The 25,970-nt window shown below is 45.0% G+C and overlaps 1 protein-coding gene across 11 annotated transcripts in view; it reads right to left on the bottom strand.

Annotated features, from left to right (window-relative positions):
- The window catches only part of PCDH15 (protocadherin related 15), a 1,072,490-nt gene that overhangs the window by 101,228 nt on the left and 945,292 nt on the right, over positions 1–25,970 (bottom strand). For all 11 annotated transcript variants that reach the window (XM_068951042.1, XM_068951049.1, XM_068951046.1 and 8 more), the window contains 3 exons: positions 25,597–25,725; positions 11,358–11,663; positions 9,911–10,135 (listed from right to left, as the gene is read on the bottom strand). In XM_068951042.1, the coding sequence (XP_068807143.1) occupies positions 9,911–10,135; positions 11,358–11,663; positions 25,597–25,725 (660 nt within the window). The remainder of the gene's footprint in view (positions 1–9,910; positions 10,136–11,357; positions 11,664–25,596; positions 25,726–25,970) is intronic.

The following is a 25,970-nucleotide window of genomic DNA, read 5'->3' as shown; positions in this document are numbered from 1 at the left end:
TCATTTATGGGGACACCAGCAGGCCTTTAGTGTTTGTTCTTCGCTCCGAGTTAGAAATATAAGCGTTTAACGTTTGGCTGAAATAATCGCTTCTTCCTCTTCTTTCACTAGTCTGGGAAATATGCAATTTGAGTTCAAAAGATCCATACCTGCGTTTCACCTGGGCTGCACGCAGCCGGGGAGCAGAGGAGTACGGCTAGCCTCGATCGACCACTTTGGCAGCTCCCCCATCCCGGAGCCACCGGGACTTATGGCACGTTTGTCCCAAGCTGGAGTAGTCCCAGCGCTCCTCTGCGACCTTGTCGTGGCTCCTCCAGACCCACCTCCCAAGGGGTCCAGAAGGATGCAGGAAAATCAAATCCCACACTACAAAATTGTATCCCGGGTAGCAAAGCCCGTGAAGGTGGAACTGCTCCAAGAGTCGCTATGGCACTTCTATGATATTTGAGCAGTCCTACCTGAGGTGGCCAAGGCAGGACTGCAGCTCCTTCCTGCTGGTGGGAGAGCACTAGGCGGTTCTGATGAGATCAGGATACGGCCCCTTCTCACTCCAGTGAACTAGAGCTGCAGCTCATGACCGTTACCGTATGTTAAACAAATTTTTACTCCTTGGAGTATTGCCACTAACCTAAAGACTTTCTAAGGTTTTTCTTTCTGAAAATACGTTTCGATAGAGATGTTATTTAAAAAAAACAAACACTAAAATATGAGGTCATTTTTTCAGCAGCTATCGCCATGCAAACACAATCAACTCAAGATGACCCTCTCAACATCTACCTACCTACAGGTATCGCATGCACAATCATTTGTGCACATGGCCTTGAATCCTGCCAAGTGTTTCTGCAGCGAGGAGAACGGCTGCCTCACCCTGCAAGGCACGAGAGGGCAGCCCTGCCAAATGCGGGCGAGCTACCTCCTCCCCCACCGTCCAGAAAAACCAACATCTCTTACCCTCTCCCAATTTTCTTCTAAAAAAAAAAAAAAAAAAAAAATTGCTATAATTTTTTTCATCTAGTAGTCATCTAGACCACGCTGTTTAGAAGATTTTTAGCACTACAGCAAGGTGTCTGTGCAGAGCAGTGTACCCGCTAAGCCTGTACCTCACAAACGCAGTTTTGAGCAACGCTTCCCTGTCTTCCTATACGTTTCTCCTTGGCACCCAAAGAGATATCAGCCTGCCCTAAGGCTTGCAAAAGTCTACAAATAACTATCTTACTCTCCTGCTTTTGACCTCTTGACACAAATCATTCATTAATTCGGCTGGGTAGATCAGCTCCTTCAAGCTTGCATACTCTTGGTTTACGCGTAATTTTATGAAGAGTTTGGCAGCACGTCCGTGTGGTTCTCCTGCTCCTCTAGGATCGCGTTCTTCGGGAATACCCACCGATAGCAAGGTTTCCAGTCAGCTATATCCAAGTGGAAACCAACAGGCTCTCGCTTTAAAACCCAGCCTGGCTGAACAGCGTCTGGGCTAATAAACGCGTATTAGGGCTTTACAACTCCTCCTGCAGTCCGCTGGCTTTCATCACGTGTAATAAATAGAATAACGGACGCCTCACTAATATCAAGCACGCACAATACCACAACGGGAGAAAGTCAAATGATGATTTACTTCAAAATGTAATTTTGAGGACCCTGAGCAGCCTCCACTGGTCCCTCCCACCCCTGCCCAGGACACCCAGGACCCTATTTCGGCTTAGCCCAGGGCGACCAGCCCCTGCCCAGTGACACTGCAGCAGTGCTGCTCTCTAGCCCTGTCTCCGGGGGGACCCCAGATCTGCACCGCAGGGCGCTGGTCTCCTGCATGGACCCTGCAGACCTACATCCCAGCTTCTCTCCACCACCGTCTTTGGCCCCATCTCATTTGCTCCTGGCTGGACTCCCTGCCCTGCTCCCAGACCTGGTTCGTCGCCTGATGATCCCGCTGCTCCCTGACAGTAAGTTTCCATTTCTTCACACGGCAACTACCAGCTCGTGAGGAAATGGCGCTGTTAACATGCGCCTGAGAAACCCGACATCTTTGTTCTCTATCGCAGGGCCTCACCTGGCTCTTAAACAGCAAGACGCTTTGGGACACAAACGCTTTCAGAACAGTCACAGGTCCTCTGAGGATCTCTACACCCTCCGTGCTTCACCCCAGCCGCGTTGGGGTCCTGCAGAAGAGCGATCCCTGAAGCAGGCCAGACATAATTCATCAAACCCAACTCCTCAGGAAAGCTGGAAGGCTTCGTTTTAATTCCCACTCAGGAACGGGTTCCTAAAGCTCTGCTTAGCTTTAAGGAGACGCTCGCAGAGAAAGCTGTCCGTCACGGTGCTCAGCGACAGTCACGCACCAGCAGAAGTCTGCTGCCCAGGCTACCGCCGCGACATTTCGGCTACATCTTCCAGGTTTTCTCACCATCCATTCCTCCAGTCCAAGCTAACTTTTAATAGCAATCTCCTGGCCCCAGTTCAGTCCTCATTTCCGTTTGCCTGCTATTATTAAACTTGGTGAGTTCCCAAAGTCGTTCAATATGGCGCTAATCAACCTTATTCAGAGCAGTACAAACGTAGAAACTCAGTATTAGCTATGCTTTTATGTCACAGTGACCTTAAATTACACGCAACGGTCTAAAAATATTTTTAAAACCTCTTTTGAGTCATGGCCTCCGTATTTGGGGCCATCGACGCAGAACTGAAACAGCTGAAAACTTGAGCCGTAACTTTACAAAACCATTCCCTCACACTTGAGCTTATTTTCCTGTAACGGCGACAAAACCTTATTCAGGTATTTCCCTTTACTAGAAGGGTATCTTTTTTTCATTCTTTTCTTTCCTTTTCACTTGAACATCTACCAGGCCACGTACACAGCGGTAACAAAACGCAACTACAGATCTTTACGTTGAGCCAAACATTGACGTATATTCCAAAAAAAAAAAAAAAAAAAAAAAGCCTGTATTTATCTCCCATTTGCGCTTTCATTTTTTCAGTTTCTGCAATCGATGCCAAAGATGATGAGTCCAGAACAATTTATACTTCCTAATGTATATGATAAACATAACACGTGAAATATTCTACTTTTGATTTACCTCACTGACACTTAGGTTTAAAACTGGCTTTATAAATGCTATATAAAAATATAGTAAATTATCAGTATTCATATATATATATCTCTCTCTCTCTCCATATGATGGAAAACCCACTGTGATTATTTCCACTTCAAATTACATATTTAAGAGTCCCTTTCAAAGTTTTGACTCATGAAAAAACGTACCTTTCAGGAAAAAAAGTGAAATTGTTACAGGACATAATCTAAAGACACCCAAATTCACCAGATCCTGAAACATCCAAAACTCTTCTCATTCTTTATGCAATCCGTTCGGCCTCTCTCCCCCCTTACAGGTTCACGAGTCTCACCAGTCCATTCGTCCCCCAAGACACACACCAAAGTTGGCGAGCAAACCCTTCTCTGCGATCCTACATTTTGGTTTGCCATCGTCTTATTTCAGTTTTGTATTTATATTCAGCCCGCTCAAGTTAAGCTGGGAGTTGAAAATTGCCGCTAGCTCTGATGCAAGTATGTGAAATCTCTTTTAGATGCACGTATCAAGCACGACGACTAATTCACCAGGACCGAGGTGAGAGAATCAAACTACGGCGAATAACTTGGAGCAGCGGGTTCAGGAACTTTGTGACCACGCTAACGGGATAACTTGACAAACTGTAAGAACCGGCACTTTGAGATTTGCCTTTAATTGGGTCTAGTGCTTCTTTGCACAGGGCTTTTTGTTTGAAGCTTTACAAAACTAGAGGCTTGTTAACATGGCGTAACTCCCTCCTGTTCACATTTAATGCTTCGCAAGCCCTGAAGGACTTCATGATTTGAATTAAGCGATAACGTTCACAGTGGAAGACACAGGGCAATAAATGACTTCTGCAGACGACTGAACGGAGAAGTTGAGTTTTACAGCAGTCAAATCTGTTTATTGGCACTGTAGGCCAACACCGTACCCACCGTTATCCCCGTAACGTCACTAGAAAAGAGTTAAAATAAGCAATTATATTTCGGAGGCAATACAGAAGATCAATTAGCTCTTTTTTTTTTTTTTTAAAAAAACCTTCCTTTGGAAAGCTATGTGCTGCTGCTGTGCTAGACTACCTTTTAAGCCAAGGTCCCAAGAAAGGGAAGACTTAGCACGCTGATGGTGACAGATTCAAATTTACTCCCACAGAAAGACCAATCAAGGCATATAGTGCATGTTCTAGGGCATATAATGTCTTGTGACTTTTTCATTCGACCTACCATGCAGCCCAGGTCAGACTAGCAGGTAACTTCAACAGGACTTCATGATTCAAGTCCTACTCAATAATCCAAGTCCTGCTACATGAGAGGTAGAGCCAATTTCTAGCTTTTCTTTTTTAGTGGACAATTTTAAGTCATCTCTCTGTTTTCAGAAGTAGACCCAGCAAGTATTTCCTTAAGAGTACCATTTCGAGTCATTTTTGTTTCCAGCTTATGCTTAATGCAGAAATCATCTAGAAGTCACTGCTACCAGCCTCCTTGCTTCCTCCTACAAGATCAATTTGTAAGTCACTGTTTCACGCCGCTCCGTTTCTATTTGAACATAAAACCCTGTGCCCTTGCTAACGGCAGGGTCTACGTCAGTTAAAAATAAATACATAATTAAGAGTATACAAAATCCCAGATGACACACTTGGTGCAGACATATTGTTAGGAAAGCAGTGACAGCAACAAAAATCCCCCCTCCAAGCATCAATACAAAAGTTTCTTTGTCACCTGACAGTAGTCCAGGCAAAATTCTCCCGTCAGTGAAGCAGCAGAAGTATTTTAAGTGGTGTATCTTTTCAGCCTCAGTCTGGTCTCAGAAAATTAATTTAACCACTGTGGTTTGGGTACGCTGTGTACCTTTGGATAGACTGGTGACAGCAGGCTGTTTGCTGATGTTCACTGAAACAGTCAGTTTTACTTAATCTGGAAAGTCATTCAAATTTCATGCTCCTGGAGGCCACTACTGGGATTAAGGCATGGCAAGAGTTTTAGAAAACACGTGGTTGTCAGACTTGCAACACGGCATCGCTAGAGATATAATGCATTTGCTGAGTATTATTATTATTATTTTCATTGCTCTATCACTTCGAAGTATCAGCTAGAGACAACGGCCCCATTACACTATATGCTCTCCTTTAAAAACGCAAGAGTAATCCATCCCCAGGTTATAACAGAAGGGAAGAAAAGCCATTATAACAAACCTGGAAGAGAAAGTAATACAAAGTAATGCTGGTAATAATAATAAGAGATCACAGCATAAAATATGCAAGTACCTAGCAGGTCCCATGGTGCAGAAAATCTTGTAATACGTATTTAGGAATACAGTCCTCATTTAACAGTAAGAGAAACTGGAAAAGGACTCATCTTGTTGCTCTTAAGCAGCTCTATTGCCACGGTAATGGTTTCCAAACGCTAAATCCTAAAAAACAAGCATACCAGTTGAAAAGCAACGATTTCACTTCTTCCAATACAAGGACACACTTATATGGCGAGAGGACACTGAAATTTGCAGCACGCACTGCTCTTCAGAAACGGTTCGACCCTCTCAAGCACTCAGCGAGTGCGAATTTCTGCCGTTCCGGTGAGGAAAGTCATGCCTCAACAGCGGCAAACCGCCAAGAAATCGCTCCTCGCAGTTGGTAAGCTTTTCCCCCCTTAAACCACACACTGAAGACTGATAAACCTTGCTGTGTGGAATTATACATACAACAGATAAAATAAAAAGTTCTGCATTCTGGATTGCAAGCGTCAATTAATCTGGAAGACAACGTGTGCAATCTCTCCTGCCATCCCAGCATTAAGATGAATTTTTAGGACTTTTTAACTGAGCTGAAAAGCTACGCAAGCAGTGAGAGGGATCTGAAAAACAAAGGAAAAGAATAAAAATCTCAGTCTGTTTTGAGGTTGCGGACAAAATTTTTGTCGCATCTCAAGAAGAACGTGATGACCCTGCTCCTATTCCTCCTCGGTAATACCAAAGCAAGGATGCAACTGCATCTGACTTAAAAAACAGGAAAGTAAGGAAAGAAAATAAGATGAAATTTTGTTTTGAAAGGAAGTTCAAAAAACATCACTTCCCGGCTAAATAAAACGTTTTTGAAGCACATGCATAGTCAAGACGCATCTCCTCATCAAGCACAGGGTTAATTCATTAATTTATCTTTCAATTCCTTCCCAAGGAAAGCTCGTAGGTCATCTGTACGACAGGAAAAAAAGAAAAACCGGAGCCATTTAATTGCAGCGGTAGCCAAAAACATACTTCAATACCCACACATAGGTAACAGATTAAAGTCTCTTTCTTTTCTGTAGGGAGCATTCTGCTTTGCAGTCTACATTTTCATCAAGTTCAGAAAAGGGTAATATAAACTATTTGCAGCTTGTCATGCCAAAGGCTGCAAGTAAGCGTCCCAAGAGGCCGCCGCGTGCATCCACCCTCCGCCTGGCTGCAAAGGGCCAGCTGACGCCGCGTACGCCGCGCTACTGCTCTTTCCATTCGCTATCGCGTGAACAACGCACGTCACTGCCAGGCACCGTCCGTAATCGCTTAGGGGAATAAAACTTACAGTGCTTTCAGTGAAGAGCGGGACTGTGAAAAACGCCAAACGTTAACAAAGCAGCACGAGTCCAAAAGGACCGGAGACCTCCGTAACGCAAACGGTACTCTGAGATTACAGGAAGCGAACCCCTAATGGTTATTCAAATTCCCCGCTTGGTCCTAAGGACGTTACTGCCTTGATGCCCGCTTCTGTTTTGTCTAGCTCGACTTGGAGTCGTTCACGTCTGCCAGCCGTACAGGGACCGCAATGCGTTCGCGCTTCCTGTATTTCCTTTTTGGGGTCGCACACCCTGTATTAAAATAACTGCTCCAAAACCATCTCCTAAGCAAAATGAAAATACACTTACTAAGAGGAAAAAGACACATCGGGGTCCACCCAACGGTGGCACTCCCCCAGCGCCCCGGCAGGGTACGCGCGCCCCGTGACGACGTAAGAACGTGTGCACCTAGCGTCTACGCGCGGAGACACCCTCATCCCCCAAAACACTTTCTGAATCGGTAGAAGGTCTGGCAGAAATTGCCATTTTTTAAAACTCATTTGCTTGCCTGTGCAGACAGCTTAATTATCAAGGTAAAACTATAAATTACGCCCAGGAACATCCTCACCGAGCTGCTGGACAGGAATCGGTCCCCTCCGGCAGCTTCCCATGCCGCGCTGACGTCGCGTCTGTGCAAGAGGCACCCTACCTCGGTCCTCGGGGGCCCTGCGCCCTCTCTCCGTGCTGTTTAGTGCTCTTCACCCCGAGGGCAGGTCCCGGTTGGGACGCCCCAGATGCGAAGCTGCTCCACAGCGGCGGGGGGCAAGCCGGAGCGGTGCCCTTAACGCAGCATATCCGCGGCTGCGGGCAGCTTTGGTTACGCTTCAAAGCTCACGCACAGACGTAGGGAAAAAAAGACTGGACAATTCACAGTCAGGAGGTTACCAATTCTGTATGCAAACGTGCTTTCATTTTCTACGGCAGTGGAGGGAGCTCCAGGGGGGTCTCACGCACCCGCAGAGAAACAGGCAGGGAAGGGGGACGTGTAAGTCATCATTACTTTACGCGCAGATCTTCGCCTCCAAAGAAAGAGATGTTAGCCTTTTCCACTAAGAACAAACACAAGCTACGTTGCCTCACACTTGCTACTTCTCTGTTGCTTTCCACTCCGATGCCCTGGCTCCTCTCCTGGCTCTGCCTTGGCTTCCAGGGCTCTGTCCTCCTCCTGATGCTCTCTCCCTTCCTCCTTCTCTCAAATCCCCCTTTCGGGATGTCCTCTGCTGGATCCCTCCTCATCTCCCATAGGGGAAGCACAAGGCTCTCATTTGGGTCTCCATCCTTTCTTCCCTTTTATCTCTGGAAAGGGCATCTGTAAGCTCAAACGTAACAATTACTTCGGTTCTAGACCTGCCGCAGGACCAGCGCTCTACAGCTCTGTAGCACCTCTGTAACGTGTGGCTGCCATGGACGTCTACCCAACGAAACGCAATCTGTAAGAGAGTTCTTCGGCAAGCCTTCACCCATGCTCTCTCGCTCTCGACCGCCACTGATAATACCTTCTTGCCTGTCACTTGTGGCTGGAACACATCATCGTAACCTCAGCCTTTAATTATCTCCACTAATCTGTTGCAAAAATCAGCCTGGCACTGATCACTTTTACTCCTTTCTTTGCTTTTCTTTCTCATTTAAAATGTAACCTGCTCATCTTCAGTTTCAGGCCCTGTTCTGTACCTGACTTACCCGCTTTTTATTGCTGAAATTGCAATTCCTGGCTCCAGGCCCATGTCATAGCCTCTCACCTGCTGCCTTTTCAGCAAGCTGCTGTACACTAATGCCACCAAGCTGAATTCTGTTCTTTCCCTCTACTCCCCGATGCGTGAACACACTACAAACTCATCATCATGTGGCTGCGTCACCTGTAGGACGTGACTGCAGCTTTTCGCCGAGTATGTTCCCACTTGAAGACAAAAAAACGATTCTTTCAGAAATTCATTGTGTTGCTTTTCTAGAAAAAGCAAGCTCAAGCAACTTCCTCCTTAAGTGTATCAACAGAAGAGACTCAGAGAACGATGCCAAAAGCTATTTTTCTCTTGCATTGACGTGGAAACTGCTGGGGAAGAGGACAGGCTAGTAGGAAGTATCGGTGTTGTGCCTCAACTCGAGCAATTCTGCCGAGGCAGAAAAGCGTGGCAGAGGCCCTCTTACACCTTTGTGGTCAAAGTTAATAACCCAAGACACTTTCTCTCCCTGGGATAATTTGGAGCCGAGGAGAATCTGACAAACAGAATTACTCAAAACCACGTCGCAATCGCTAGTGTCTGCAGATGCACGCTAAGCTGAACCCAACAGACCGATTCATTTATGCAAAGTGATTGCAGCAGACTTGCATTTACACTGAAGTTGCCAGATGCGAGGCTCACGTTTGTGAGCCGTGCCTCTGTTCACTTTACAGCTTTTGCTTCCTAACTAAAATACCAATAATTAAACTCCGCTCTCTCCCACAGCTCTGTTCTTCCCTGACAAAGACAGACAACAAAAAAGCAGCAACCGGGCAAAAGTATTTCACTGACCGGCTCAAGAACCGCACCTTCGTAAATGCAAGGAAGCGCACTTTAAAGCATCTAAAATACGTTCCCCTCTTAGACATGAGTACAACAACTGAACTACGATAGGTAGTAAAAGCGCTAATGTTTCAGCTACCAGTGCTTGTCATTTGTGGATCCTTAAAAAAACAGAGCATCGTTATCCCCACACTACCAGCAAGATAACCGAAAGGCAGAGGCGATGCTCTAACTCACCGGCTAAAACAATTCACTGTGCAGAAGCACTACAGAAGCCTGCTCCTTTCGCCGCTCTGTATTTTCACGCAGCACAAACCGGAACTAAGAGCTCGTGGGCCACATCAGCACTCAGTACACCCGAACGGTTCATAAAATTACAACTTACGAGAGCTTTCACTGAAACGGGATGGCGTCATTTTTGCAAACAATTGCACTGGGCACTTCGTTCAGCCTTCTCGAGGTTCTAACGGACTAAACCCTTCTGCCTGTCTGGTATTCGCCAACCTATTCCTGCGCCTCATAAATCCACGAAGCCAGATTTGACTATGTAATTCCATATAGCGGAACGATTACAGCCGTTATAGACCGTACAATTAACTGCATAACTCGTCGTCAGAAAAAGGCGGTAGCTTCACACGAATGAAAAAGGAGGGAAGCAGATGTGCTCCCATGCTCCTGGGTTTCATCGGGACACCTCTAAGGGTTGCTGAGGTATCTCGTACCAAATAGGAGAGGACGCTAGGGACCGTCAAGTTATTTCCCTTACCTTCACTCTCACTGTGACAGTAGCGAGCCCTGGAGGCATAGTGCCCTTGCTGTCGAAGGCTTCGACTAGGAAGGTGAAGGTTGCTTCTGTGTCAGAGAACGATTCATAATCCAAGGACTTCAAAAGCGATAACTCTCCCGTGTATTTGTTCAGTGCAAAATACTGCAGTGCTTCCTGGGTTCGTATCCGATAGGTGACGTTAGAACCAAGATCAACGTCTTTAGCCTGGAGAATGCAATACAAAAAAAAAAAATTAAAAAAATTTACTTACAAGCTAATAAAAAAATCTATTTTCACAGAGACACAAAAAAATCTCATTTATCTAAAGAACACAAAAAAGCAGACAACTGGAAATACGTTTGGTTTCGTTATATTATTCTAAGAGTACTGGATACGCTTTATACTTTACGTAAACAGAGGAAAAATCCACATCAGGTTATTAAATCCAAAGATACCAGGAGTGGTTCAGGAAGCCACCCAACACTTGATACCAGCACTAGATGCTAGGCAACAGCGACTAGAAACTCGTTTTGCTTTCGCGCTCTTCCCCAGAGTTGGTCTGCCTGGGCTAAACAGACCTTTGATCTCATCCAGGATGGCAGCACGGATATTTGTATTTGAGACCGATATTTAGACCCCCCCCCCCCCCAAAAAAAAAATTCTTTTTCATCAGTATAACGAACAGTTTACAATCACTTTAACTGTTGATTTGACTTAAGATTTTAGCTGCTGCCAGCCTCAGAGAAAATTTTTCCTCTCCAAAGCATCTCAGGACCAGATTCTGCTCATTAAAGGATGCTGACGGAAACACGAGGAAGATGTAGAGGCAGCTTGCAGGAAGTGAATCTCAGCTGTCCTTGGAGACAGCTTATCCTTGAACAATTAACTCTCAATTGTCCGCGTCTCTTTTACGGTCACTGAAGAGAAGACGACAGCCCCAGGGGCCTGCTGTACTCCAAAGGTCTTGGACAACGATCTAAGCATGGGATGAATTGTTTCCGGAAGCAACTCATCTCCGTTGACTATAATGTGAGCGAAGAAGACATCTCGCTTGTCTAAATCAGTTGAATAAAGTCCTATCTTTTACAGTTAATGTAAACTATCTTTACTAATGTCAAGATAGGAACAACGTGACGAGCTTCCAAGAACAACAGCAGCAGCAGCAGCACTTTGAAGCGTCAAGCATTATGCCAAGAAACTGCAATAGTAGCGTAGTTCATTTTCTCAAAAGAAAAGACATTGCAGCAGTAGCTCACTTGGAAACCTTCACCTCATCATCTAAGTATTTTTCTGTACCTGTCTAAAGAGCACGTCAGGTTATGATAACTTCACCCAGCCCAGTCTGTAACCTTTTTTACTTCGGTCTCACTGAAAAGCTAAATAAGAACGCGTTTAGTACCGCAGAGCATTTGCGAAACCTCTTCTTTGCGCCATGAGATTTTCTTACCTCTATTTGCAGGAAGACGGTGCCAGGGGGTAGGTTTTCGGGCACGCAGACAGTGTAGGAAGAATTAGTAAAAACAGGGCTGTTGTCATCGATGTCCAGCACCTTGATCGCTAGAGTTAGCGTTGAGCGGCGGGGGTCCACAGCTCCATCCGTCGCTTCCACAGTAAGTTCATAATAGTCCCTACTTTCCCTGTTCAGTTTAACCGCTGTATAAATGCTACCGTTTGACGTGATCCGGAAAAGACTGTTGAAGTTTGCCAAACTGTAACGAACTTGACCGTTCACTCCAGCGTCTGGGTCCGTAGCCTAAAGAAACAGAAGAAAAAGCGCACTTATTTTAGAGCACATCTGAAACGCAACGGACATGCCTATACGGGAGGAGTAAGACCAGCCGAGGTAATACCCTACAGCGTACTAACTGCTGTGCGGCCACTCGGCAGTCCTGGTGTAGTGCAGCTCACCTCTCACCGGTGCACAGTACACACAAAATATCCCACAGGGGGAAAAACAAACACACACACACACACACATTGATTCACAGTGACAGAAATGTCTCTTTTCCGGATCCCAACTGGACTTCAGGGGAAAAGGCACGTTCGGTGGCTCAGCCGCAGACAACTGTGCGCATAAGCACAAGTCCCACCCAATGCTTTTCAAGTCACTTAGACACACACGATGCTGAGCTACGGGTCAGGGCTAGGTGGCATCCGAGGGGAACTTTTGTTTTACGCTATTTGATTTAGGTGCTTCATTGCTCTCCAAGTCATTACTCAATCTATGCTCAGACGGATGTGCTCAGCAGACCACTAGAAAGGACGTGTTAGTGAGAAAGTTTCTTTTCATTTGACGCAATTGTCGCTTTTGCCGGTATTTTAATTGTTGCTCTCCAAAGAGCTACTGAAATTTTGATATTTCTTGTTTCTCATGTTCTTCAGAACCGAACCCTGTCACGTTTCATGCTCCTTCTTCAAGTCTCAGAGAAGGACAAACGCATCTCCAAAGAGCAAAAATAAGCACCATTCCATTTTTGAAAATGTTGGGGAGAGACTGTTTCAATGTTGTTTGGTTGGTATCTTTGTACTCACGTACTCAACTAAGCCTCACGTTTAAGTATCAGTAAATAAATCTTGCCATTACGTAACCGCCCTTCTAGCGATGGGCAAAATCAGATTATTTTTCTCCTGGAGCTGGAAGGACCTCAAGATAATTTGAATGCTGATCTGTTATTTGTTCCTCCTCCTTAATTAAATTAAGGCATGATTAATCAGGTCACGTAAATTAAACAAAGGGCATTGCGGGAGCAAGGCATTTTCATTTGCTTCACTTTATAAATGAGGCTACCGACAGCTGGGAAGATCGTAAGAGATTTTTATGTTTTGCTATCAGAACAGTTGTCAGGAAATTTCCATGAATGTTTAATAGCAGCAAAGGTGCTCATTGAGAGACTTTATAATGAAACCATTTATCTTCCTAAAAAATCAATTAAAAGTTAATTAAAATTGTTAATCAGAAAATTCTCACTCTTCTTCCCTCCTGCCCTACATCAATGCAACAAGCAGGAAGGGCTACAACTTTATAAGATCCGGTCTATAGAAAACCCATCCTTTTAATCAACATCTTTCAATGTGTGGCTGATTCACTCGGTTTACAACTGATCCCATTTCTTCCATGGAAATAACTGATTTTGGACACAAAGACCTCGTGGATGACATGCTGGCAAACCAGCAGAAAGCTAGTCAACAAAAAAAAAAGTTTCCAGAATACAGTAACACACACTTAACCCTGCTAAAAGACGACCAAGTACGGGAAATCTTATCCGGCTTCCGGGTAAGACACGAACTGCAAGATTCATCCTCCTAGACTTAATCTCCAGTACAAAAAGAGCAATCTGAAGCACTGCTGCTGTTGGAAAGTCTGAGGCTAAACCAGGTAATATTCAGATTAACCTGGAAGTATATTTTAGACGAGAGAAGCTTACGTTTCAGGGAACTAAATTAAAATGATGGCCAGCAGCTCAAAGAGGCTGTGGTTGCGGTAGTGGGGCATGGGGGTTTTTTTGTTGATTTTTTTTTTTTTTTTTTAGGAGCAAACAATGCTGCATGGCAGGAAAGGGCACACTGCTACTTACTCCGCAGGCTTTGCGGCATTCATTACGATTTGCACGCTGCCACGACTGAGACCAGACCCGCTGGCCCCCTAGGACACGCAGTTCTGGACAACGCGACAAAGACTTGTCCGCCCACAACACGGAAAAGCCCCACTGAAGGGCTGCTTCGAAAAGCACTTTCTTCTTCACTCAGTCGCGTGCTCCAGCTTTCCAACCGCCTTGCGCTGCTTGACCGACGCACAAAAAGGGGATAACAACAGCCCCGCTGTACGCTATTAACTAATGTAAGCACAGTCTCTAAATAAATATCTATCTCAAGTTGAAGGGCATATTTTCAAATAATCCATTTTTACATGATAGAGCTGCAGGAAAATACTATTATGTCACCAAATCAGACCGGTTTTTTACAGTTTAAGATCTTCCTTAGTTAACGTTTCAGCTCTACAAACTTTAAAAGAGGCAACGTACCCTTTACAGATGTGAAAGGAAAGGAGTTTAATCCATTTTCTAACAGAACCATCTCTCTTGAGGGTATATAGAATGAAATGAACTCTTTTTGGCGTGGAAATTATTCCATGGAGTCTAAGAACAATTTGGGAAATGAGAACTTCTCGTGCAGCAGCTCCCCAGAGAAGTCCAGGAAGGACTTGTGGATAATAGAGCGCTGGCTGCTCCTGTGTGCAGTTACTGCATTACATTAAAACGGATGACTTAATCACATCATCTTCATTTCTTAGCCACGACTGACCAGGGAGAAGTTCTCTGACAGGTAAAAACGTAACATACATCTAAGATGAAGAGAGAAGGAGGTCTGTACACCAAGGAGCTCGGCTTTCGAAATGTCTTGAGAAGTCCAGCTTTAAGAAACAGCCCTGGCTTGAACTTGCCATTTCCCTCGAAAACAAAAGCTAGCAATATCCCAATACATTTCATGTGTTCATTACCAGCACTGGGGTGAATCACCCCAGCATACAGTTACTAGCGGTGGAGCAAAGCAAGGCAACGGGCTATTTCACTTCCACGCTACCTAATAACTGCAGACACAAATGTTACCGAAGAAAATAAAACCAGCATCTTCTAACGTATTTAACTTACGCTTTTTTTTTTTTATTTTCTGGCAGTATTTACAATGATCTGTCAGGTGCTGAACGTTACCATAAAAATTCCCCAAATGAAAGTTTTCTTGATCTTTGTTATTATTAAAGGTGAAATATTTTGTAAGCATTATCGGCAATGGATTAGACTGGAAAAGGAGAGCTACAACAGCCGTGTTCCCGCTAACAGCGCCTTGTACTTTAACAGGTACTTCTGCAGATAGCAATAGAGAAACGCTATCACGTCTACAAGAAACCGAAAGAAAACATTTATTTTCACTACTGTGCAGCTTGACTTCCTGTGTTTTTTTTTTTCATAAAACCTCTTGCAAGTGCAAACGGGTCAAAGGAAAGGACATTGTATTGAAATGGGTCCCAGTTGACTACGAATCACACATACTTCCCATGTAGGGGACCTGACTGAGCTGCTGGAATAATTCTTGCCGACTGGAAGATGTGACTCAGTCTCCATGCTAAGGCGGCACGGTCACTGACTAAAGGGTCACCTTCTCCAGCCTTCATTCATTCTTTTCTTCAAATAATTACTAATTACTGTTTTGATGTCCGAGGAGTAGCGCTGGTGCAACCGCTGACTCTCAGGAGACTGCTCCTGGTGGCTGAAGGTGGCCGAATGGGTGCATTCTGCTTAGGAAAAATAAGGGTTTGAGAAAAAAGGCAAAGATCAGAAGGACGCTCTCCACCTCAGTAGCTAAGGAATAACCAAGTTTTACTCGATGACCCGAAACGGTCTAATGACGCACTAGTCCCCACCTTCTCTTTTAAAGAGGCTTGACAATCTTCGGGACGTCGCAAAAGACTAAAGCCAAAGAGACCAGACCATCTGAGGACTGAGGAGGAGGCAGGAGCGCATTCGTATGTCCAGTGCATCAAGCAAGTCTTTTAGGGTAGCTTTCAGCAACAACTGATCCTCAGCGATTTGCACATAGAAAGTATGGCAACAGTCTTGAAATTCTAGTTTGATAAACGGCCATCAGATTACTGTAGACCTTAAAAGGAACTACAGATGGATCCCACAGACAGAAATCTGCTCAAAATCTTCCCCGTGTTGCTCACAGCAGAAACGCAAGCTTCTCAGAGGCAGCAGAAACAGCAGGAGCGATTGCTGCAGGCAACACAATTCTCCAAGGCCACAGGAGACACAGGCACCGCACGAAATGAAAGCAAAAAAGACGACGACAAAAACAAACGGTAAGAGGGAACCAGCAAAAGAGGGAAATCTCAGAAGTCACAGAAAAGATACCAAGATGGGGAAAACGGTCATATCGCATCTCAAATGCTGGAGGTGGTGAGCATTTCTTCCAACTCCACAAATGGCCGAGAGAAATACAAAGGGGGGGGGGGTGCACAGTCTCCTTTATTGCCACCTGGGGAGTATATGAGGGGAAGACTTATAGACAACCACCCACTGGGTATGGGTGAGGATCCAAAATACCCAACTACAAGCACTGCATGGAGGTACACCAGCTGCATAACCAGCCAAGCACTCAGAGGAGGAGGAGAAGAGACGTCTGGGGCAGACATGTCCTTGCGTCACATAAAGGTGGACTAGATGATTTCCAGAGGTGCCCTCCAACCTCAATTATTCTGTGATTCTGCAACGCGCAACTGCCACACAGGAACGTACTAGTGCATTACTGTACCAAGACACAGCGTTGCTTGCCTGGGCCCAAGTCCTTTGGTCGCAAGAGACGATGGATTTTACGGAGGGACTGCAGCTTTTTAGTCCATCCGTCCACCCAGCTGTTTTCCTCTGCTGGAGGAGGGCATTAGCTGGAAGCACTGACAAAACTCTGGGGGAGAGACAGTCATTTGAAAGGACAGGAAAAAAAAGTTTCTCAGCGATGTCAGATCCTGGACTGCTGCTAAACTCTTGACCAAGAGTTTATGGTTTTATTATATAATAAATCATATATTTATATATATTTTATATATACATAAAAATATAATATAATTATAAAATATAATTAATTATATAATAAACAAACAATGCCCCAGGTACGTCCTTTCCTATCCGACAATGTAAGGCGAGCTGGATCAGAGCTCCAATGGGCTGCACTGGCCTAAGGAGGCTTCAGTATGAAGGCCCGTTTAAACTCATAAATCTTTGTAAGCTTGGGGCTAAGTTAGGTGTAGAATACATTCTCTCCCCGTGCTAAACCAAAGCAGTCGGTGTTGCAGGCAGCAAAAACAGACACAGTGCACATTCCTTAATACGAATGAGAGCAAGCAGCTAGATAAGACTTTGCGTACGAGACAGATGCTCCATTCAGAAATTAGTTTCTTCCTTTGACCTTCCAGAATCCAGACGGTCAACTTTCCAAACATACTGCAGAGCTCTTCTTGCCTTTTCTTATCGTTAGAGGTATTGCAGAAGTTGTGTGGAGCTATTGAGAAAAAGCACTCTGCGTCCAGTGTAATTTTCTATGCCTAAGACATGACCTACAGTGCCGGACAGAAATGCTGCAGATATGAATAAATAGGTAACCTCCAATTACTAACCAAGAATATTCTACTCCAGGATTTGTTGGCACTTCTTTGGAGTCCACTTTAAATAGTGATAAACGTTTCCAAGAAAGACGGCTCTCTTTCCCCCAAGAGCAGCATGTCAAGACCAGGCAGCTCTACACCAAAATCTAGTCGCTTCCTCCCCTTTTCCCTGCTAGATTTTGCTGCATCCACCCCTATGCCAGGTCCTCCTTCGTTTCATCCCCACAGTCCTCAGAGAGGAGGGGAGGCTCAATTCAAGTGCCCATGGAGAAGCAGCTGGGCAATAAGCACGGGAGTAAAGGAGCCTGAAGTGCTCTCAGCTATCCAGCAACAGGAGCAATACGTTAGCACCTGACCTCCCACCCATCGTATTACCCCCAAATCTGCCTAACTGCTCTGCTCTTTGGTCGCTTGCAACGGCGTGCCACGCAGCACTGGTAAACTTTAATAAGAAGCTCGGAGTAGATGTCTCTGTGCAGAGAGAGGACCCACATCACTGCCTCTCCACGCTCATTCAGGAACAGGGCAAGCATGCTCCTCTGAAGAGACTCTAATAACCACTGCTGCTACGCCAGTAGCTCCTCACATCTATACGACGACTTTCATCTCTCGCAGGGTGAGCTTAGAAAGTACCGGAGGACAAAGCAAACCTGGAGACCTAGAGATATAACTGAATTACTACTTGATTTCCCAGAAAACGCATCCTGCATTTACTGGAGACAGCACCGTCTACAAGATTACAGCCTTTATCTGTTGTGGGAAGTCCCAATTTGCATCACCAGCTACGCTTCGACATTAAGAAAACCTCACGAACATGAACCAACAGTGTTCCAAAGCAATATACCATCTTCCTCAGTTCTCCAACAGCTTGGAAATACAATTCTGGGAGACCAAAATGACCAAAATCTCTCTTAAAGGGTCATTAATTCTGAAATATAATGACAAGTGTTTAAATGTCAACAGTATTAATTATATTACTATCGCTCTTTTTAGAGGAAACCTCCCACTAACATCCATAACTCTTGCTCACAGTGGGTAACAATGGGATTTAAGCAGGTTAACGGGGAGTTTGCGTTCGGCCTGCTGGAGCTGGAAAACAGCAATACAGAGCAGTACCTTGCCCTGCCTACTTGCCTGTAGAGGAGAAGCAGACGTGAGAGGTAGCCCCTCACCACGGCCAAAAGCTGAAACGCTTCTTAAGCGCCACTCTGCCTCCAACCGCACCTCTCCGTCAGTAAGTTTTCCCTCCAGTCGTCTTTGGGGACAAAAGCTCCCCGTGTCCCCTCCCCACCTGAACGAAACCTGCTCTCCAGCAGCTTCTGCGGTACACCAGCGAGGGCTGCAGCTCAAGCAAAAGAGGGAGACCGTGCTCGGGGGAACCGCGTTCTTGTTTCCGCGGATGACAACAGGATTTATTATTACTATTAGTACGGCTGTAAGAGACTCCCACAGCCCTCAATTGTGTCCGCACCAACTGTGTCAAGCGTCCGGGTGGTGCCGCTCCGGCAACAGAGGTGGGGGTGCTAAAACGGACTCTGACCTCGGTTCTCAGGGCGATTACTGCTTGCGCTCACGTGGCAAAATTCACATCTCCCAGAGGCAATAAGTGGCCACAGCTATTTGAAACGCTTCTGGCTTCTTGTTTTAAGTTTTTATTCAGAAATAGTTTAAGGAGGGAGGGAAATAACAGTCATCCAGAAGGCTAGGCGTTTTCCCTTTTCACTCCGACTTCTGGAAGGCTTCTCCTCACCTCCGTTTCCTTTTGCCTGATTTTACACGGTCTTTCATCTCGCTAGTCCCTTGGGCCAGCGTTCTGAGCAAAGGAAAATTTGGGAACACACCAGTAAGTTTGAAAGCTTTCTCTCTGCGAAACTCAAAATAACGTCACAACAGGTACGGAAACGGGGAAATGCTTTTGTCCTCCCAGTGTTGCCAGTAGTTCTCGTACATTTTTTTCTTGCTTCAGGCCAATTCGATGAAGAAATCATGCTCCTAAACATACGTGGCTTCACTGAACGCCCGTTTAAAGGCAACTGTGGTACTGCCTTGCAGTCCAAAAACCTACAAAAGTTCATTTCTGTGGAGCTTTCTACAAAACTGACGTTTAAATTACCATTTTTTTAAATAAATCAGAAGAAAATATCGTCTCGCTTTTAACATGATCGTAGCATCGGCAGACTGCAGTTTTTGTACAAGTTTCAGGTAAGAAATATAATGTCTCTTCTGTCTGTTCCCATTGAACCAAAAATATACACAAGGTTTTTAGCTGATTTGGTTCTGCTATGTCATTTCTGACACGTCACAACACTTCGCACTGTACTGCGAGAACAGGCAGCGGCTTTATTACAACGTGCAATAAGTCTTAAACGTGCTGAATTATTGCACAAAATGACGTGATGTCTTCTACAGAATACGCAAGAGAAGCGGACGTCGCAACATCGGGGGCAAATTCAGTGATCTGTCACTGGCTGTGGTAGTCTGCTTCGTGTAGCTGGTCTAAATAAACTGGGCGGGCAAACTGAAAAAAATCAAAGGCAGTATCCTCAAAGTTTGGCTACCTGCAAATTTCAAAGCCACTCCTGCTTCTCGAATGATTTTAAATACACTAAAGGTCGCGTATGAGCTCCATGAACGTTTTAACAGACGGTAAAAGTGCCTTCTTGAACTACCAAGGTGCTTTTTTTTTTTTAACCCGTAACTATTTTTAGAGTAATTTGTTAGGGCAAAGGTGCCGCATGGTAAACGTTCAAAAACCGAAAGATGTTAGCAGCTCTACAAGATGGGAGAACCTTCACTGACTGCTTTCCTATCCAGTGCTAACGCCAGCGCACCTTGAGGGTTAGTTCTCAAACCAATTAAACCTGACTCTAAATAAAACTGCACAGTGGCATCAGCTCAACGCCCCAAGCAAATATAAATTAAAATAAATGAAAATCTGGAAGCCCGTGGCTGTGAATTTAACAGTTCTCGTGAGCCTCCCACAAAAGTTAATCATGTTATAACATCTAAAAATAGACAAGCTTTCTTTAGCCTGGAATGCAACTAACTCCTAAATTTACAGACTTGCGCTGGCTGTTTTTAACGTGAAAGAGGATAAGAAATTTTGCCTGGGTGACGAGTGTGTTTTTTGGCAAAGATATGCTCAAGCAATCCAGAGATTAAACCGATGAATAAACGCACTTATCTTGCCAAAATAAAAACGAAAAGCTTTCTAATTCACAGATTAAATATATTTACACTAAAAGCTCCATGTTTAGCCAGGGTCTGAAACAGTTCTTCAACATGTTAATTCATTCTCAATACTGCCGAGTTTGTTCTTGAGACCACCTAACTGAAGAGCACCAGATCGGAGCCGGAAAGGTGGCAGCCAACGCTTCCATCGGAAACTACTCATTTCAGCAGTCAAACTCTTAAAAACGCTTTCAGTTGTGCTTTATTGTCTTCTGCAGTTCAGAAAATGCTTTAAGGAAAATGATTTTCCTAAATAAAGTAGAGACTGCAACACCACAAAGTTCAATTATTAAAAAAAAAGGGGGTCAAATCTGAAAGTCAGACACCTGAAACGCACCACAAGAAAACTCCCTACCCTCTCTCCTTTCAGCAGCAACTCTTCAGAAACAGAAACACTAATCTAGACAATCGTTCCAGCCGCAGAAAACCATCCACGATTAGAAACTGCAGTCAAGAGTTAGGAGGGCCAATTGAAACCCCTCTAACGTGTGAGCCCAGGAAAACCGCAACTTCTCTTTCCAGGGACAGAAATCCAAACAGTCAAATCCAAATAGACAGAATTGTCCCTCAAAATACTAACTTGGCAAGTCTTCGAGACAGGAAGCCACTGACCCAGAAGATCCAATACAGCACTGTGCTGCTCTGCTGCCGCAGGTGAAGGGACTTAGCGCATGGGGATGCGGATGCGAGGCATCAAGGAAAACACAACAGATCTGCTGAAGTACTCTGTCATTTCCCTCGTTTCCTTCTCCTCTCCCATCTCCTCCTGATACCTAGCTCACATTGGAGATGTCCGAAGGTGCTCATCGATGCCACAGAACTGCGCCTACAATAAATAAATGAAGGCCGGGGGCGCGGGGGGGGGGAACGGACAAAAGAAACTAACAGCAAACAGCTAGACAGAAACTTCTGCCGAGCGATTTGTTTCCTCCCCGGCTGCCACCAGCTCACCAGCTTATCATCAAACCATAGACAGTGTTTTTAAGATCTGTAACAAACCGCTCGGGATTGGGTTTCACTCGACAAGAAGGTAAACCGGTCTGCAGATCCTGCAGCCGGGACACACTGATCCTCCCCTCGGTTGCATTCCGTTTCTCCACCTCTCACGCTCGGGATGTCTTAGGAGAGTGCACGACCAGTCGAGTTTCATATTGGTAAGTAGTACGCAGACTAACAGAAATCATTCAGATGCCGCATCACTGGCGGGACCTCAGCTATTTCAGGCTTTAACAGACCACGCGGGGCCTGAATTTTGCTTTCGAGCTGCTGCTTTGAAGCTTTTTCTTTCCCATCGGTCCTTTGCCGAGGACTTCACTCGGCGTTTCTTCTGTCTTGCTGGGGGGGGCCCAACGATCAGACACGGAAGAACATCAGGGCACCTAATACACCCCCAACTGCGCCAATTTAGACAACGCTGTGTAAAATGAAAGGGATTTGAAATACATCCACTACACTTGCAGCCTTATCCTTTCTAGCTTTTGTTCCTTTAATCTTCAGCACGCTCCTCAAATCCCCATAGGCAGCACGCCTCTGCCAGTGTCTTCAAGAACTCCAGCTGCCAGAGAGCCACTGGCAGCGCTCTGACTTCACCGGATTTTAATACTTCCTCCCCGTCCCCGACGAGTGCTCCTTTGTCGGCAGGAAAATCCTTCCCGTCGTTGTTCTGTGCCTCCTCGGGAAACACATTCCCAGGTGTTTACTCAGCCCTTCTGGGAATCCCTTTTCAAGACCGACTTGCCCACTCGAAACAAAGCACCACGAGGAAATTGTCTCCTACGCAGCAGGGGAGCATTTGACCTAACTGAGCCCAATAAGCACTTTAGCATGTAAACCACCACCTGTATAAGGGGGGGGGGGGAGTGGAGGAAGGAAGGTATGAAGGGGATTCATTGCTTCTTTAGAGAAACAGGTGAGTGGACAAGAAACAAGGAATTTTGCAGTCTCGTTCCGAAAATCAAGAACAGGAAAAAAATTTTTAACAGCTTTCTGCATGCTGTCAAGACTATTAACATTTTAAGCTAGATACTGGTAAATTCCCTACACCTTTACCTTTCTACTAATTGACATCACAGAATACGTTCCCAAATATACCCTACTACGATCACGTCACCTCTGAGCCCAGAGCTCGGGCCCTGAGGACACCAGTAGGTCTTGATGGCCCTGCCTAGTTTCCTCCGGGCCCCCCAAGCCCTGCCCAGGACCCTGGACCCCATTTCAGCTCAGCCCAGGGCCAGCGGTCCCTGCCCCGTGACGTCACAGCAGTGCTGGTCTCCAGCCGTGTCTGGCTTCATCTGTTTTTGCTCCTGCCCAGACACCTCGGATGGAGCACAGACCTGGCTCATCCCTTCGCCAGGTCTGCAGCAGCCGATGGAGCCCGTTATCTGCAGCCCGCTCTGCAGGGCTGCCCCCTCTGTGAGTGGGGGCACTGCCCGTGCTGGGGTCACCCCAGTCTCCTGACTTGTCCTCCCTTGTGGAGCAGTCCCACTCGCACTGTTCCCGTTCTCCAGCAGGCCAGTCAAATTTTCCACCCACACTGCAGTCCACCTATCTACCTCTCCTCATCTCGCCCAGATGGCTATAGAGATGCTATGGGATGCCGTAGCAAAGGCCTTGTTAAAGCCAAGATAAACAACATCCACTGCTCTCCCATCATCCACAGAGCCAGCCATCTCATCCCAGAAAGCTATCAGTTTAGCAGGCATGATTTGCCCATGGTAAACCCATCCGGACTGTTCCCAACCCCCTTCCTGTCCTTTACGTGCTTGGAAATGGCTTCCTGAAGGATATGCTCTCTCCCTGGAGACCAAGGTCTGGCTGGCCAGCCTGAATACTGAGTCCTCCTTCCTGCTAGTCCGGGAGATAGGTGTGATGCTTGCCTTTTTCCAGGGATGAGGAACCACTCCTAATCACCATGAACTTCCAACGATGATAGGGCGCATCCTCACAGGGACATCAGCTAGCATTAGCATCCTCAAAGGCACCCCAATGACTCCAAAAGCCGTCTGTATGCCCCATTTTTAAAAAGGGATCCCTAACTCGATCTTTTTTTTCTCTGCTGCGACTAATGCTTCTCTCCCCCAGACTCGGACACTAGGCCAAGGCTACTGAGATTCCAGACAGCAGACCTTGCCAGTTTGGAAAAAAAAAAAAAGGACTATCTTCTTTTACTAGGCCGTTTTTATTTAAACTAGGCCTTTAAATTTTAACTGTATTACAGCTTCTGTCCAAAATGCATTACCACAGAAAATTCTCCCACACCTACTGTGGTTATAATGTGCTGAAAAGTAAGGAATGTAACAAAAGTAATTCCGTGTCTTAAAAGAACCACCTCCCCGAACAACATCAGTACACCTACACGCTCATCAGCCTTGTTTCAGTACTCTCACTGAAGCCAGCAAACGATTTCAAATGCCCAAATCACTCTTTCCTACGCTATGCATTTGCATTTGTGAATATGAAACATTAGAAAGTACATCCAAATATTTGCACTAGAAAGAGAAAGCTTTTTTCCATCCAGCGACTGAGAATCAGGACTGGTGATAAGCATGCCAACACACGATATAACCAGCTTCTAACATTCCACAACTGGGAACGAGCTATCAAAAGGCTTCATCGTATGTTTTCAATACAACACAACTTAGAAATTACACTACTTTATAAGATAGAGCGGTTCTGTTGCAATGACATATTTCACTTTATGGTTTTATCTAAGCTAAAAATAGACCCAATCTAGTGTTTGAGAAGATTATTGTTCCTTGAGGGCACCCAGCAGAGCACAAAACGCATTTTTAAGATACTTAGTACTGATGTGAAATATCACGTCCATACATTTTAAGATGTGCGATGAAGAACGACCACATAAAATGAACAGATTGACAATAATTTATAAACCTATGATAGTGGATTTAATTGCAGGGATCCTAATTTCTGCATGCACAGGAGTCCAAAAAACCCTCTGAAGTAACTGACGTTTCAGTACAGCGTAACAAAAACAAGCTTCAGGGCACCTCTAGTCTTCATCAATGCTGACAAAAGCCCTGCAAGTTATTTTCCTTGAAAACTACACCTGAGCTCAGACAGCTTCAGAGCAGCATCCACCTTGAACGACAGCAGCTCATACAGCCAGCAGAGTGTAGACATAGACAGCACCGCTTGAGGACAAGTGCCAACGCAACTACAGGAAGAAGCCTACACAACCGAAAGCGCAACTTGAATTAAATCAGACTTCATGAGTAAGTAAGAAAAGTGGAACCAAGGGTAAGTCCATCCAAAATTAACAAGAAAAGATCTGTGAAAATAACTGGTGGAAAAACTGAATGATATGAACTCGGAAAGAAACGCCATTATTATGGCTGTATACCTATCCCCCTTCCCCAGTGCTACTCAAAATATCCTATCCCACGTGAAGGGACCGCTCATACAGCCCCGGCTAAGAGCTCCCGTTTTCTAGTGACAGGGTTGCTACTGGAAAGCAGCAGATACTTTTGCCCAAATTCCTGAAAAACCCTGCTTCCAAATACATCTTTCTCCAGCAGCTCGCATCACGCCCACTTACTGCGCTAACCCACTGCCGAAATAAATATGAAACACGCTGTATGCAACTACTACTTCAAAATACCAATTCCGACTTTCCTTCATCTGACATTAGGAAAAATTTTGATTCTGCCCAGAAGCAGGTGAACGCTTTAAGTGACTAAAACCTGCAGCTGGGAGACCAAAAGACCCAAACACGTAATGAAAACGTACGTAGCTTCAAATCACTCGAATTAACGACGCCCCAAGCACAATCTAATTTTTGATACCAAATCAATTATTTCAGTCAATGGATTAACTCGTTTTGCCCCTTAATAATTTTAAGATTGAAATGTGTGACCATTTTATACACGTGAACTTACGTCACTTGTTTCATATATTGGAAAAATATTTAAGCAGAAAGCAGTAAGAGTATATGCATCTGGCGACAACGTTGCAACACCATAAATCTGTCACGATCAGCTCTTACAGTGCTGTGTGTACCAAAAAGCTTTTTTACTGTGCTATTTTTAAATGAAAAACTCTTTTCAGGTACTAAGCATAAAGAAGAAAACCTGAAACTTCAGTCTTTCACGGTCCAAGGACATAATCAAAAGACTGCCTCCTTAATGGGTAACACGAACACGTCTGAAAAAAGATGGCTTAAACTTAAGAACACTTTCATGTCAGTTTGTCTAAGGTACCATTATTTTGTGCTCTTTCCTAATAGCCTGGATTGTCTGTGTAATAAAATTAACAGTTTAATCCTGCATAGTTCATAACTTACCCTTACTTGACCGACAAAAACATTGGCTTCCTCTTCCTGTACAGACAGGTTTTTAGGTAGAAACATATCAAAAACTGGTCCATTGTCATTTACATCAGTCACCACTATATTAACAGTAGCTGTCGAGGTCTGTGGAGAAAGACAGAATTATGAATAAGACCCCTTTATTTTACGGTTTTACAGATGACAACTCATCAGCAACTTTACTGCTCCATATGATTAGACCCATCCAGTATAAAATCACAGGTAAACAGATGATCAATGCTGCCACGCAGTTTTGTGAAAAAGGAAGTGTTACCAATCTGAAGTGCTGGGTTTTGTTTTTTTTTTTTTTTATTTTCGGTTCTTTTCTTGTAAGGCAAAGAGGGTTTCAG

The sequence above is a fragment of the Struthio camelus genome, chromosome 7 (assembly GCF_040807025.1).
Source record: "Struthio camelus isolate bStrCam1 chromosome 7, bStrCam1.hap1, whole genome shotgun sequence".
NCBI classification, from domain to species: Eukaryota; Metazoa; Chordata; class Aves; order Struthioniformes; family Struthionidae; genus Struthio; species Struthio camelus.
Note: the sequence above shows the minus strand (reverse complement) of the source record. Positions and strands in the feature narration are given on the sequence as shown.